The following is a 13,910-nucleotide window of genomic DNA, read 5'->3' on the forward strand; positions in this document are numbered from 1 at the left end:
CAAAACTTACAAAACAAATTGTGAAAAATCAATACACGAGACATATCAACTTGTAGAAGCATGGAAGCACTGTCTATTCATATGCATGAACTAAAGATAATCTCAAAAGAGACATGAGATAGACAGTATAATCCCCTATTTATAAGTGATAAAAAAAGTAATTTATGATGACTTAATTTTATGGTTTTTTGTCTTAGTAATGTCCAAAAAGATGTTCTTTCTTCATTTGGATTTACAAAATTACACTTCTATACATAGACATGTATCTGCATGTATCATGTTCAATATATTTTGATCATAATCTTATCACTATGCACATTGTATCTGGGGGCATCATAGATTGTGATAAGTGCCACCTAAGCTTCATTAGAAGCTTCCAAATCAAGGATGCAAGAAAATAAAATTAGGATCACAGACCTTGTAATGTATTCCAGAAGGAATTGCAAGAAAAAAATGTCCAACCAGAAGAAGAAATAGTGACTTCAACTACTTCATTGTGAAAAAATGCGTGAAAGATGACAATAGCTGAACTTGGACATTCTATGCATTTTATTATTTGTTATGTTCAACATGTGATGTCTCTCTCAACAATCAAAGCGACTCAACGGGCTCAGAACAAAGCAGAAGTGAACAGCATTTCATTTACACTGTGTTTTGCTGGCTCACTCTTTCTAATGGCAGGGCCCACTGGACAGGAATACCAACATAAATGCATACGCAACAGTGGGCAAACAATGCAGCTATCATGCAGGTGCATGACTAGCTTTAGTTACTCATAGTTTGGAGGCATGACTAGTAACTTTACTCAAAGCAGTAGCTGCTTTGGAACCAGATGCACGTCCTAAATGCTTGCAAATGAAATCCCCGGCTAGCATAAGCTTTCCAAGGTCCACATTTGTTTTCACTCCAAGTCCATTCAGCATGTAAACGACATCCTCAGTGGCTACATTCCCAGTTGCACCCTTTGCATATGGACAACCTCCAAGACCAGCAACAGATGAATCCACTGTGCTGATACCCATCTGTAAAATAAATGACCAGACCAGATTTAACCAATTAGGTGTTGTTTTGGAAGATACACAGAAGTTGTGAATCCTCAGTTATACTTCTTTCTGCCATGCTGTAATAAGATACTTGTACGTGCATCTCCATGTTTAACCATGAACAGTTATTTCTTAGGCTGCAAAAACAAATAGTTTCTTGCTTGGCTGAAGAAAAGGACCAGGGCTTTATCATGGTTGTTAATCCAATTTATTCAACTCAGAATGAACATGACAAATTTTTATACCAAGGGACATGAGTGCAGTTCAGGTTAACCATCTTTTTAGAGAAGCTAAATAAAAAATTGGCCAAGTTGTTGATTTTGCTGTGGTGATTGTGGGAGGGTCAAATGTAAAAACATGCAAAATCCTACAGACTGTACCACTTAGATGTCAGCATCCCAACATGTAGCTCACCTGAAGTGAAATTAAAATATTTGAAAGTGCCTGACCGTAAGTATCGTGAAAATGGACAGCAAGCATGTCAGTTGGAACAACGTCAAAAACAGCTTCAAGCATCGGAATTACGGTACCTGTAAGGAAAGTAAAACTAAGTCAAATTCAAAAAATATGATAATACGCAAGAACTAATGAGGACCATCTATGTGCAGTCCATCATCTAAACAGTTGAGACAACATTACAATATAAGAGTCAAGTCGGTTAAAACTGATCCATGGCCTTTTAACAAGTCAGATAGATACACCAGCCAGCACTGCAATCAAAGCTAAACTTGCTTACACAACATAAGAGACAGCAACGCGAGACATTACCCGGTGTGCCAACACCAATTGTATCACCCAGTGAAATCTCTGCGCAACCCATCTCATACAGTGATTTTGCCACATATGCTACTTTCTCTGGGGCAATACTTCCTTCCAGGGGACATCCCACAACACATGATATATATCTGAAATACACATTAGGTTGTGTGATTGGTCATAAAATTTAATACGATGAATTTTAATTTTAACTTGAAGATTAAGATGAGACTGCTTGAAGACTATTCAAATCATTTAAAGAAATAACTAGTAGATTATAAGGCCAAGTAGGAGTCCAGGACACATTCTACTAACTGCAAAAACCATTTCTGTAAGTTCAATATGGAGATATTATGGGACCACAATCTGATAGTGAGAATACCACCATATATTGTCATCAACAAAACAAATCAGCATCTATTTCAATTTCAAATAAAATAGAAATCAAAACCTATTATTTTATTTGATGCCACTAAATCAATTAAATCCTACAGCTAAATGAATCTGTCAACATGGCAGTAGTTTTTCAGCCCAAGAATTATATTTCTCACTAATAGTAACAGATGTAAATGAACATGCCATTAGGGAGCCATATCAATCCGGGTCAAAGTGGAAACATTTGAAATAAAAGAAATTGACCAAATATTTCAAAGATCCTTTCTGTCCATTGTTTACAGTAGAGATTGACAAGTATCAATTGAAAAGTATACCCGCGAACTGGGATCGAGAGACTTCCAGCAGCTGAAGCAATATCACGGCAACGAGCAAGATTATCTTCAATGCCACAATTTAGATTTGCTTTTGAGAATGATTCAGAAGCTGCAGGAAAAACAGCCACTTCTTTAGCTCCAGCAGCAACAGCTGCCTCAAAACCCTGGATGAGAGGGGTTCAGATAACCATGTCCATCCATGACATATTTAAGTTTTATATTTTACCATTCAATATAACTCTTACTTTAAGGTTTGGAGTCAAGACAGGAAACCTAGCACCTTCAACATTTTGAATTGCTGCCAACACATCCTTTGCATCTGCCAACTAAATTCAATTAAAAATTTGAGAAATTAGTTGTTCAGGAGATCCCATTATTCATTAAATATTTTAAAAAAAGATGTTTAATTGAAAAATTTTGAAAGCACGACAAATACATAACTTACACTTCAACCTTCAGCCACAGGCCATGTGAAGAATTGAAATGGGGAATAAGTTATCAAAATGCAATTCAAATCATCATTTGCCACACTAATTTTTGAATTGAAAATCACAAAATTATAGAACCAAGGCACTCAAAAACACAATGAAAAATAGCAGAAACACAATGGGTCCTGAACCACAAATCTTAGGACCAAGACACTAAAAAACACAATGAACCAATACACAATTTGTCTGGAAAAGCTCAATAGAACCATACATCTCAAAAAACAAATAATAATTCACAACTAAGTCACAATTAGTCTGGAAGCTAAAAGATAAAAATACCATATCGCAAATAGCCAAATGAAATCATTAGTCACAAAGCATTGTGTCTTCCAAGTGAGGTACAGATAGAGTAAGTGTGTGATCATGAGAAGCCTCTTTTTCAAAAAGAATGAAAATAAAGCAATAGAACAACCAAAAAGGTTGCAGAGGCATGCGAGTGACTAAGTGAATCCCTATTTCAGAAGAATGAAAAAACAGAGCTGTGTAATGAACAAATAGGGTGGTTTAGTGCTCCTTTAGTTCCTTTCCATTTTAACCATGTAAACTTATCTAAAGTTTTCAGTTTCTTATGAGAACTGGTGAAAGAAAAGCAAAAAAGAAAAAGACAGATTACTAAATTAAGCAATTCATAATGGTGATATTGAATTGCAGCAATTCATGCATGTACCCCCCAAATCAAACATGATTCTGATATGAAATGCTAGCTTGTCCATTTTTGTGCAAATTGAATGGTCAACTATATGAATGAAAAAAAGGCTTGAAGACAAAACGTCTTTCCTTGTCAAAAACTTAGTCAAGTTAATCACTATTTGAATGAATATGCAGTTAGTAAATCTCTTTTGAAGAAAAAATGATAATTTCTCCAAGCTTTCAACAAACAATAATATTTGCTAGCAGTCCAAGCATGAACATACATGTTGTCACACACACATATACCTACACATACATATATTAATAAAAATGACACCGATACCCAACTGTTATGCAAACGACTGAAACCAACAATGAAGCGAACAGAAAGAAAGAAACAAAACAACAGACACACGATTAGGAGACGAAGCAAGTCTTATATATTCACAAGATATAATTAATTCTAGTGATACAATCAATATGATGGTTATGTCACCAGTCACCCTCTACTGTATACAGCTCACCCATATACAAGTGAGACATAACGGTATAAAGTTAGTTAGAACTGAAAATAAAAACCTAACTAACTAAAAAACAACAATAACAGATTGTTGTTAGCCACCAAACCGTCTACCCAGCTAGACGGTATACTCTTCCAGATAAACATATGGAGAGAGAGAGTTCATGTTATCATCTAGCACCAATTTTTTTTTTTTTACATGAGGCAAGCAAGCCATGTAGTCCAAATCATGTCTCACTATCTACAAGTGTCCATTTTCCTTATCCATGAACCAGCAAATCAATTGCTTATTATATCTAAAAGGTCATTATTACTCACATGCTTAGAGACATTGAATAAATAGTGCTCAAAAATGAACTTTTAGCTGACAGAAACTCACAAAAAATAACACATTTTAATTGCAATATCATTCATTAACAAATATCCAGTAGATGGACATCACTAATTGACAAAAGAGACACATTTTCCCCAACTTTGTATTCATATATTAAAAAAATATAACTACCCTCCCTAATTTGATATAAGCTACTAACTCTGGGACCATCGTGATCACCCATTTCCAACAACTTTTCAAACAAATTGTTGAATGGTTTCAGAACAATTTTAAAGATGAGGTACATTTATACAAAGAAAATAACACCAGGTCATATATCAAGCAAAGAAAAGGCTGAACCATTATTCATTATACCCCAGAAACAAAATTATCAGAGAAATGTAGTGAGATTAATCAGAGACCTCTGGACTGGATACATTAAATTGACAAATAACAGATCAATGTAATAAACATAATGCAAATATGGTTAAAAAAAGTCCCCAAACAAAAAAGTAAAGATGAGTAATATTAAAGATTATATGACAATATTAAGGGGAACATTACAAATGATTGTTTCCATAATAGATTCTCTCACCTGGGGTACCCATTTTGGTGAGACAAAACTTGTTGCCTCAACAACAGACAACCCAGAAGAAACCAGTAGTTCTATTAACTCAACTTTTATATTAGTAGGAATAATAGCCTTCTCGTTTTGCAATCCATCCCTTGCGCCAACCTCCACAATCTTTACATGGTATGGAATAGTTTTAAGAAGCTGAAGCATTGTAGTGTCAGTCATATACTCTCCAACAACAAGACAATCATAACAAAAAAAAAACGTTTAAGAACAAAGGAAATGCTTAACTAGATATAACTACCAAAAAAAACATCATATTATTCAATGTTGAATGTATGAAATTAAAATTTCAAATAACGGACTTGCACTTTTCATGAAAAAGAAAAAATAGGTTCAACATGACAGCTATAATTATGCATTAAGGTAAGTATGTGCTATCTTCCTTGTTTAACAACATATTTAAGTTAAAATACATAACAAACAGGAAAAATAGTATAATTAAGATCAACTGCACCTTACTTGAGAACCCCTTTGTACATATATCATTGCGTTCAGATGCAAAATGACGATTTACCACATAGCCATGACTACAGTAATTTGGACTTGAAGTCCAGTTGAGGCATTGAGATAAATCTTTTATATGATATTTGCCAAATTCATTCCTGACTTCTCTTGTGTTTGTGATTTCCCTAGTGCATTCAAAATTGGGGAAGTAAAGAACATCATCTAAAGTAATGACCATTATTTCTTTAAAAAGTTAATAATTTAACATGATTAAATCAGCAAGGAGTATAACCAAACAATACATAATAATATTATAGACTTTCTGCAGCGTGTACACACATATTTTACACTTGTCCCGAACATTAATAATGTATCAATATTAACATTTCCTTCTGCAGCATATATTTCATTAGACCTTTATCAGCCCCAAACATGATTCATGAATAAAGCTACAACTTGTCATCATCTACCACCAATTTCTATTACCCAGTGACATAACACAACACATATATCAATAGTCATAACACTCACAATCCACAAACATGCATGCATGATGATCACAATTCACACAAACAGTTCTGTTAGGACAAAACCTCTTATTATAAAGGTCTATTAAAGAAGAAACCAAGAAAAAGGAAAATACAGCTGTTTGTTTTAATTAAAATAGGTTGAAGGGAGGTTATGTATAAATAGGTGTTTTTGGTATGGGGAAAGGGGATAGAAATAATTTTGTTGTGGGAGGTTGTTGAACCCCAAAGTACCAGTGGATGTATTATGAACATTTGATGCATCTAAAAGAAAAATATACAGAACATTCACTTTTCCATTTGAGAATTCCTTTTATAATAGTTTCTGATCCAATTTCTATCAACTGGTATAAGAGCTCGATTTGGGCTATGTGGGTTATTACATATGGTGAAGGATGACAGAATCAAGATTGAAGACTTTGGAGAAAACCTTAGCCACAGGATTTCAGCTACCGGTATGTTTTGAAGAAAGATTGCATGCAAGATTATCCGAAAGGCATGCAGATTTGGAAGCCAGATTTTTACAACAAGATTCTCACATAGCTCGGTTGGAAATGATTGTGGAAAGATTTGTGCAAGAGAGAGGTGGGAAGAATGCAAGTGCAGCAAATTCTGGGAATCAAAGAGCAATTGATGAAGGTAACCAAGAAGACTATGCGGAGACAGCATTCTTGGGAAACAAGAATTGTGATAAATGGAAGCAACTAGGTATTCCTGATTTTGAAAGAGAGGATGCTATGGGTGGGATAGGAAAAGTTGAGCGCTATTTTCAGCTAAGAGGGGTACAAGAACAGGAAAAAATGGAAGTTGTTATGGTGGCAATAGAAATTAATGCACTATCTTAGTTTCAGTGGTGGGAAACGTACAACCCAAACTAGTCTTGGGTTGGTTTCAAGAACGCACTTACCCAAAGGTTTCAACCAGTCTTGATGGGAGATCCTTTTGAGTCGTTGCTGGCTCTTAAGCAGGAGAAATATGTGAGTGAATTCATCACTCAATTTGAAAGATTTACTGAGTCATTAAGGGATTGGATGAATTTGATGAAGATTTTCTAGAATGGGTTGCAGTAGGAGATTAGAGCAGAATTGAAATTGTATAAAACAATAAATCTTTCAGAAATAATGAATATAGCTCATGTTATTGAAGGGAAAAATATAACGATAGCAAAGGTAGCATAGGATTATAGAGACACGGGAGGGGGGAGGAGTTTTCTTATTCAAATAGGAACAAAGGAATTGACAACGGCACCTCCAAGATCACTGGCAGCAGATAATGCAGCTCTACCATCGGGGGAAGCAAATACTTTTTCTGAATCTGTTACCAGCAAGGACAATAACAAGGAAAAGGCTAATAGTAATGGCCACCACAGTGGCCACTTTAAAAGGTTGATACAATCACAGCTTCAAGAAAAGATCAGTAGAGGAGAATGTTTTCGCTGTGAAGAAAAATATAGTGTGAATCATGTTTTCAAGAACAAACAACTCTCCACCATGATCTTAATAGAAGGGCATGAGGAAAAAGAGCACAAAAATGAATGAAGTTTTTATAATTGATGAACTTTTCCCGATTCCACCTTGAGGACACGGTGAATCTTGGTGGGCCGGGTATTGTTAGGACACAATCTCTTATTACAAAGGTCTATTAAAGAAGAAACAAGGAAAAGGAAAATAAAGCTGTTTGTTTTAATTAAAATAGCTGTAAAATCTGTTAGTAGTTATAGTTGTGGTTTGAAGGGAGGTTATGTATAAATAGGTGTTTTCGGTCTGGGGAAAGGGGGATAGAAATAGTTTTGTTGTGGGAGGTTGCTGGACCCTCGAAGTGCCAGTGGATGTATTGTGAACATTTGGTGCAATTGAAAGAAATACAGAACTTTTTTTTTTTTTTTCATTTGAGAATTCGTTTTTGTAAGAGTTTCTGATCCATTTTCTATGAAGTTCATACTCCAATCCAAGTGAAGAAGCACAAAACAACCAACCTATCCTAATTCTAGCCAAAACATCTTCAAATTACAACATCAGTTTCTGTATACTAAGATGGGCTAAAATTTCCTGAGGGGCTTCTGAACTTTTTGCATTCACCATCCAAACAATATTCAAGTCGAACTCAGTAAGAATTAATTAAACAGAAAGCAATAATCAAACAATGGTTTCCCTTTCAACACTAACACAATAAACCCGGAAAGAGCAAACTCAGTCCGATTCAAGAGAACCCGAAATCCGAGCAATTATATCAAGACCCAAAATTTGAACTTTGCTGTGAGAGGATAATTCGTGAAACAATTTCCGCATACATAATAGAGAATACAAGCAAATGGGTTACCATAAAAAATTACCGAACATGAAGAGATTCATCACCACAAGAGGGAAATGTGTGAGAAGCTGAAGCAGGTGAAGAGGCAAGTTGCAGAGGGGTATTGAGGAATGGACGACCCCTTTGCAGGATCTTATGCATAGCCATGGAAAGGAAAGAATTGCAGTAGAGGAAGGAAATTGGATCAATGACTTGGTTTAGTTGGGCTATGAGAACACGTTGTTGGATTATTGCAAGAGGAAACTAAACATTCAACAACTTAGAACTTGTAATTGGATAAGGACAAACATTATAATAATCACTTTCAAATCTGTGGCATTTTTAGTTAGATTAAATTATATAACTGATTCGATCTTTTTCAGTTTTATTAATTTAGTTTTAATATTATCTATCCATAAAAAATATACGAAGGGATTTTTTTTTGTCTACTTTTTAAGATACCGATTTTATCTTTTAAATATAATTTATTAAATTTTTAAAGATTGACCGTTATTTTTACAAACTTTTTATAAAATCATATGTGTCTGTTTCTTCTCTTTTTCTTTGTTTATCAATGGTTACTCTTTTACCTGTTCTGTTATATTTCACTTTATTTTTAATAAATATAATTTTAATATATATTAACTTAATAATCTTATAATATTATCACATACTAATATAATATCACACATATTTAAAAAATATATACACACATACATTGTCGCAGCTGTGTGTTCGCTAGTATTGATAATTTGAATTGTCATCATATGTTATAATGTATTTTCTATTTATTTAACCTTTTCATGTAAATACATCATGTTTAATTAGGAAAATTTTTCATGTACATCTCTTAATTTTTTTATTTCTAATTAACTCTTAATATATATATTTTTTACTTTTTTAATTTATTTACTTTAAATTGTTTAATATTTTAAAATAAAAGTAATATTTTGTTAATGTTAAATAAAAAAATAAGATATTTCATTTAACTAATGAAACAATGATATAAATTCACAACAAATTATTCCTATGCAACAACAAAAAAATAGAAAAACTATTTGTTTTAAATAATTGATTATATTAATTAAATATAAAAAAATGTGAAGTGTATGAAAAAGAAAATAGCATAATTTTACTTTCATTAATATTGATAATTTTGATATATTATATGTTATATATATATATATATATATATATATATATATATATATATATATATATATATATATATCACTTAAGCGAATATATTAACTCATACCCAAAATTATCATCATACAAATAGAAATAAGTGCTACCAATCAATCTCTTCTCGCATGAGTGTAGTAATCTTGCCTACCAAGTTTTAGAACATAAATTCTTTTAAGTTTTTCAAGAATCTTAGACTGGGAATATTTTATTATAGGTTTAATTAATCCTATAGTATCCAGTTTGGGGCTAGTGTGTCAAATAGGTACCCGGTTTTAAAAAAGTGTCAATTGCATCCCAACTTTTGAAAATTGCTTCAGTTAGGTACCTTTCAGACAAAGTTGACTAACGTTGTTAGTCAAAGTGCCACGTGTCAATCTGTGGTTTTTTTTATTTTTTTAAAAAAAAATTTAATTTTTTTTAATTTTTAAATTTTTAAAAAAAAAATTAAAAATGCCACGTGTCAAGTCCCTGTGTGTGACACGTGGCATTGTCAATGCCACGTGGCATTGTAATGCCACGTGTCAGTGTCACTATCAGATGCCATTGTGATGATTTCGATTTAGTCCCCATTTATGTTTTTTCGTTTCAATTTAGTACCTACTTATGTGTATTTGATTCAATTTTGACCTAATAATTTTTAATAATTAAAATATTTTTTAATAAAATTAAAAGTAATTAAGTATAAAAGTTTTAAAAAAATTAAATATTTGATATTTATATTAAAATTTAGTGGTAAAAGTCATTTTATTAAGTCATTTTTAATAAAAAAAAATAGCATAACATTCATACAAATAATAAATTTGATTTGAAATTGAGAGAAACATTATAAATATTAGTACTTAATTTTGTAAAAATATTTATACTTAATTATTTTTAATCTTATAAAAAATGGATTACAAAAATATTTTAATTATTAAAAAAAAATTGGGACAAAATTGAATTAGATACACATACTTAGGTACTAAATTCAAACAAAAAGACATATGTGGGGACTAAATCGAAATCAACACAAAGACATCTAATAGTGACACTGACACGTGGCATTACAATGCCACGTGGCACTGACAATGCCACGTGTCACACACAGGGACTTGACACGTGGCATTTTTAATTTTTTTTTAAAAAATTTTAAAAAAAAATTAAAAAAAAATTAAATTAAAAAAAAATAAAAAAATAAAAAATAAAAATAAAAAAATCACAGATTGACACGTGACACGTTGACTAACCTGAAAGGGACCTAATTGAAGCAATTTTCAAAAGTTGGGATGCAATTGACATTTTTTTAAAAGCGGATACCAATTTGACACAGTAGTACCAAACTGGGTACCTTACGATTAATTAAACCTTTATTATATTTAATATGACAATTTTAAAAACCATCATCAAAATCTAACAATTTATGGAATAGTTTTTAATCATGTATAGTGGCAAAATTTTGTAGTCCAGAATTTTTCTTGGATATCTTTTGAGTGGTTTTTATTTAGTGTCTTCAAAATACATTAATTTTAAAAAAAATAAAATATTTTAAAATATCAAAATCAATATAATTTAAAAGTATAAAAAAATTTCTAATAGAAAAGCATAATTATGTTTCTCATTCTACCAACATTTTAGATGTATTAAATATATGGGTTAAATATGTTTTGATCCCTCAAGTTTCACTAAATTTTGGAATTAGTCCCTCATAAAAACTTTATACCAATTTAGTCCTTCATCTTTCAAAATTCGTGAATTTAGTCCTTTTAACCAAATTTTGTTAAGTTTATCTGACGTTTCAAGAGCATTTTATAATAATATTTAACTTAACATTAAAACAAAAATGTGTCAAACAGTGGTAAATAATTTAAATACTATCATGAAATGTGTTTGAAACGTCATATAAACTTAACAAAATTTGGTTAAAATGACTAAATTGGTCAAAAGTTTTGATGAGGGACTAATTCCAAATTTCGCTGAAACTTGAAGGACCAAAAACATATTTAACCCTAAATATTTATGACATTCCCATGAAACATGATTTATAAATGACAAAATTATTATGAAGAATGTTTTCACTAATTATTGATAAATTAGTTGTTTTAAAAATGATAAATTGTCATCCATAAATAGTTATTTTAGTCCTTATATTTGAATTCATTCATTTTAAATACTGTGATAAAGGTGTGTTACAATGAAACTTTATACCAATTTAGTCTCTCATCAAACTTTATACCAATTTAGTCTCTCATCAAAACTTTATACCAATTTTGGAATTAGTCCCTCATCAAAACTTTATACCAATTTAGTCCTTCATTTTTCAAAATGCGTGCATTTAGTCCTTTTAACCAAATTTTGTTAAGTTTATCTGACGTTTCAAGCGCATTTCATGATAATATTTAACTTAACATTGAAACAAAAATGTGTCAAACAGTGGTAAATAATTTAAATACTATCATGAAATGTGTTTGAAACGTCATATAAACTTAACAAAATTTGGTTAAAAGGACTAAATTCACGCATTTTGAAAGATGAATGACTAAACTGGTCAAAAGTTTTTGAGGGACTAATTCCAAATTTCGCTGAAACTTGAAGGACCAAAAACATATTTAACCCTAAATATTTATGACATTCCCATGAAACATGATTTATAAATGACAAAATTATTATGAAGAATGTTTTCACTAATTATTGATAAATTAGTTGTTTTAAAAATGATAAATTGTGATCCATAAATAGTTATTTTAGTCCTTATATTTAAATTCATTCATTTTAAATACTGTGATGAAGGTGTGTTACAATGAAACTTTATACCAATTTAGTCATTCATCAAAACTTTATACCAATTTAGTCCCTCATCAAAACTTTATACCAATTTTGGAATTAGTCCCTCATCAAAACTTTATACCAATTTAGTTCTTCATCTTTCAAAATGCGTTAATCTAATCCTTTTAACCAAATTTTGTTAAGTTTATCTGATGTTTCAAGCGCATTTCATGATAATATTTAACTTAACATTGAAACAAAAATGTGTCAAACAGTGGTAAATAATTTAAATACTATCATGAAATGTGTTTGAAACGTCAGATAAACTTAACAAAATTTGGTTAAAAGGACTAAATTCACGCATTTTGAAAGATGAAGGACTAAATTGGTCAAAAATTTTGATGAGGGACTAATTCCAAATTTCACTGAAACTTGAAGGACCAAAAACATATTTAACCCTAAATATTTATGACATTCCCATGAAACATGATTTATAAATGACAAAATTATTATGAAGAATGTTTTCACTAATTATTGATAAATTAGTTGTTTTAAAAATGATAAATTGTGATCCATAAATAGTTATTTTAGTCCTTATATTTAAATTCATTCATTTTAATAGTTATGATAAAGGTGTGTTACAATATTCTTCAAAATATGTATACATACATAGTTCTTCAAAATATAAAGTTTATATAAAGGAAGAGAAATATTATGATACAATACAATATAAGTTATACACATGCAATTATCTATCTCTACATTAATCTAGGACTAGATCACTATTTGGTTTCTACCTATATTATCTCATGTTCCTGTGTAACACATAATCATGACAAAAGTAATACAATCACAAACTAGGATAAGCTATTATATTTAAAAAGGAAAACACTTATAATTTAAATCAAATAATTAAAAACAAGCAATCACATACAACAATTTCAATCCAATCATACACCATCATCTAAATACATTACAACATCTACATCCATAGGATATTGTGTATTGAATCGAACATCAAAGATTTTGCACTTATCATAAGAATCCCACAGATTTTGCTTTATAAACCATGACTCTACTCAACCTTCCTACATGACAATGTTAGCTCACCATGACACGCAAAAAATGTTCCATTTAAAACCAATTTCCATCATAGAAACTTCCATCAACTCTTACTAACAAAGTATCTTTCTCTATATGAGTTAGAATACCTAATAGAGTCTGGATAATCTCCTTATGAGTTCCTACTCAATAAACCTAACATAAGAGTGAAATACTTTCACCATTGAAAGCCTTTTCACTTTCATCACGTCACCACCACATCTTTAACACCACTATATAATCACATATTTTCATCTCATTCAATATTAAACATCACAACTATATACATAGATACATCTCACAAAGCATTTCAAACTACATATAAATCAATATCATAAGTAAAGTCTCTTCTCATAGGGCGACACTATGGCCCGCCCAACGAATAAATACTGGAAGAAAATCTTCCAACATTTGTCTAGCTCACTTTGTGAATAGGACCTCTGGGAACAATTCACATAAATTTGCCTAACGAGTGGACCCTTCTCTGCCTCTCTGACTTTGTGAATTATGCTCTCGCTCATA

The 13,910-nt window shown here is 31.3% G+C and overlaps 1 protein-coding gene across 2 annotated transcripts; it reads right to left on the bottom strand.

Annotated features, from left to right (window-relative positions):
- Positions 1-516: 516 nt before the first annotated feature.
- LOC114191544 (hydroxymethylglutaryl-CoA lyase, mitochondrial-like) lies at positions 517-8,646 on the bottom strand. 2 transcript variants are annotated; one of them, XM_028080773.1, is made up of 8 exons: positions 8,401-8,646; positions 5,552-5,726; positions 5,056-5,235; positions 2,755-2,835; positions 2,510-2,673; positions 1,812-1,948; positions 1,458-1,573; positions 517-1,022 (listed from the first exon to the last, which is right to left on the bottom strand). In XM_028080773.1, the coding sequence occupies exons 1-8, from the start codon at positions 8,523-8,525 to the stop codon at positions 774-776; spliced, it is 1,227 nt and encodes a 408-aa protein (XP_027936574.1). In that variant the 5' UTR covers positions 8,526-8,646; the 3' UTR covers positions 517-773. The 2 variants fall into 2 exon arrangements, with proteins under 2 accessions (XP_027936574.1, XP_027936583.1); XM_028080782.1 differs by having other exon boundaries at positions 8,388-8,599.
- Positions 8,647-13,910: the final 5,264 nt, after the last annotated feature.

Source organism: Vigna unguiculata, chromosome 1 (genome assembly GCF_004118075.2).
Source record: "Vigna unguiculata cultivar IT97K-499-35 chromosome 1, ASM411807v1, whole genome shotgun sequence".
Lineage (NCBI taxonomy): Eukaryota > Viridiplantae > Streptophyta > Magnoliopsida > Fabales > Fabaceae > Vigna > Vigna unguiculata.

Excerpts from the sequence above, each read along its gene's own strand:
- LOC114191544 (XM_028080773.1), bottom strand. The coding sequence starts at position 8,525 with ATGGCTATGCATAAGATCCTGCAAAGGGGTCGTCCATTCCTCAATACC. Across the intron at positions 1,574-1,811 it reads AATTGGTGTTGGCACACCGG|GTACCGTAATTCCGATGCTT; the intron begins GTAATGTCTCGC and ends CTTTCCTTACAG. Across the intron at positions 1,023-1,457 it reads ATATTTTAATTTCACTTCAG|ATGGGTATCAGCACAGTGGA; the intron begins GTGAGCTACATG and ends TTTATTTTACAG.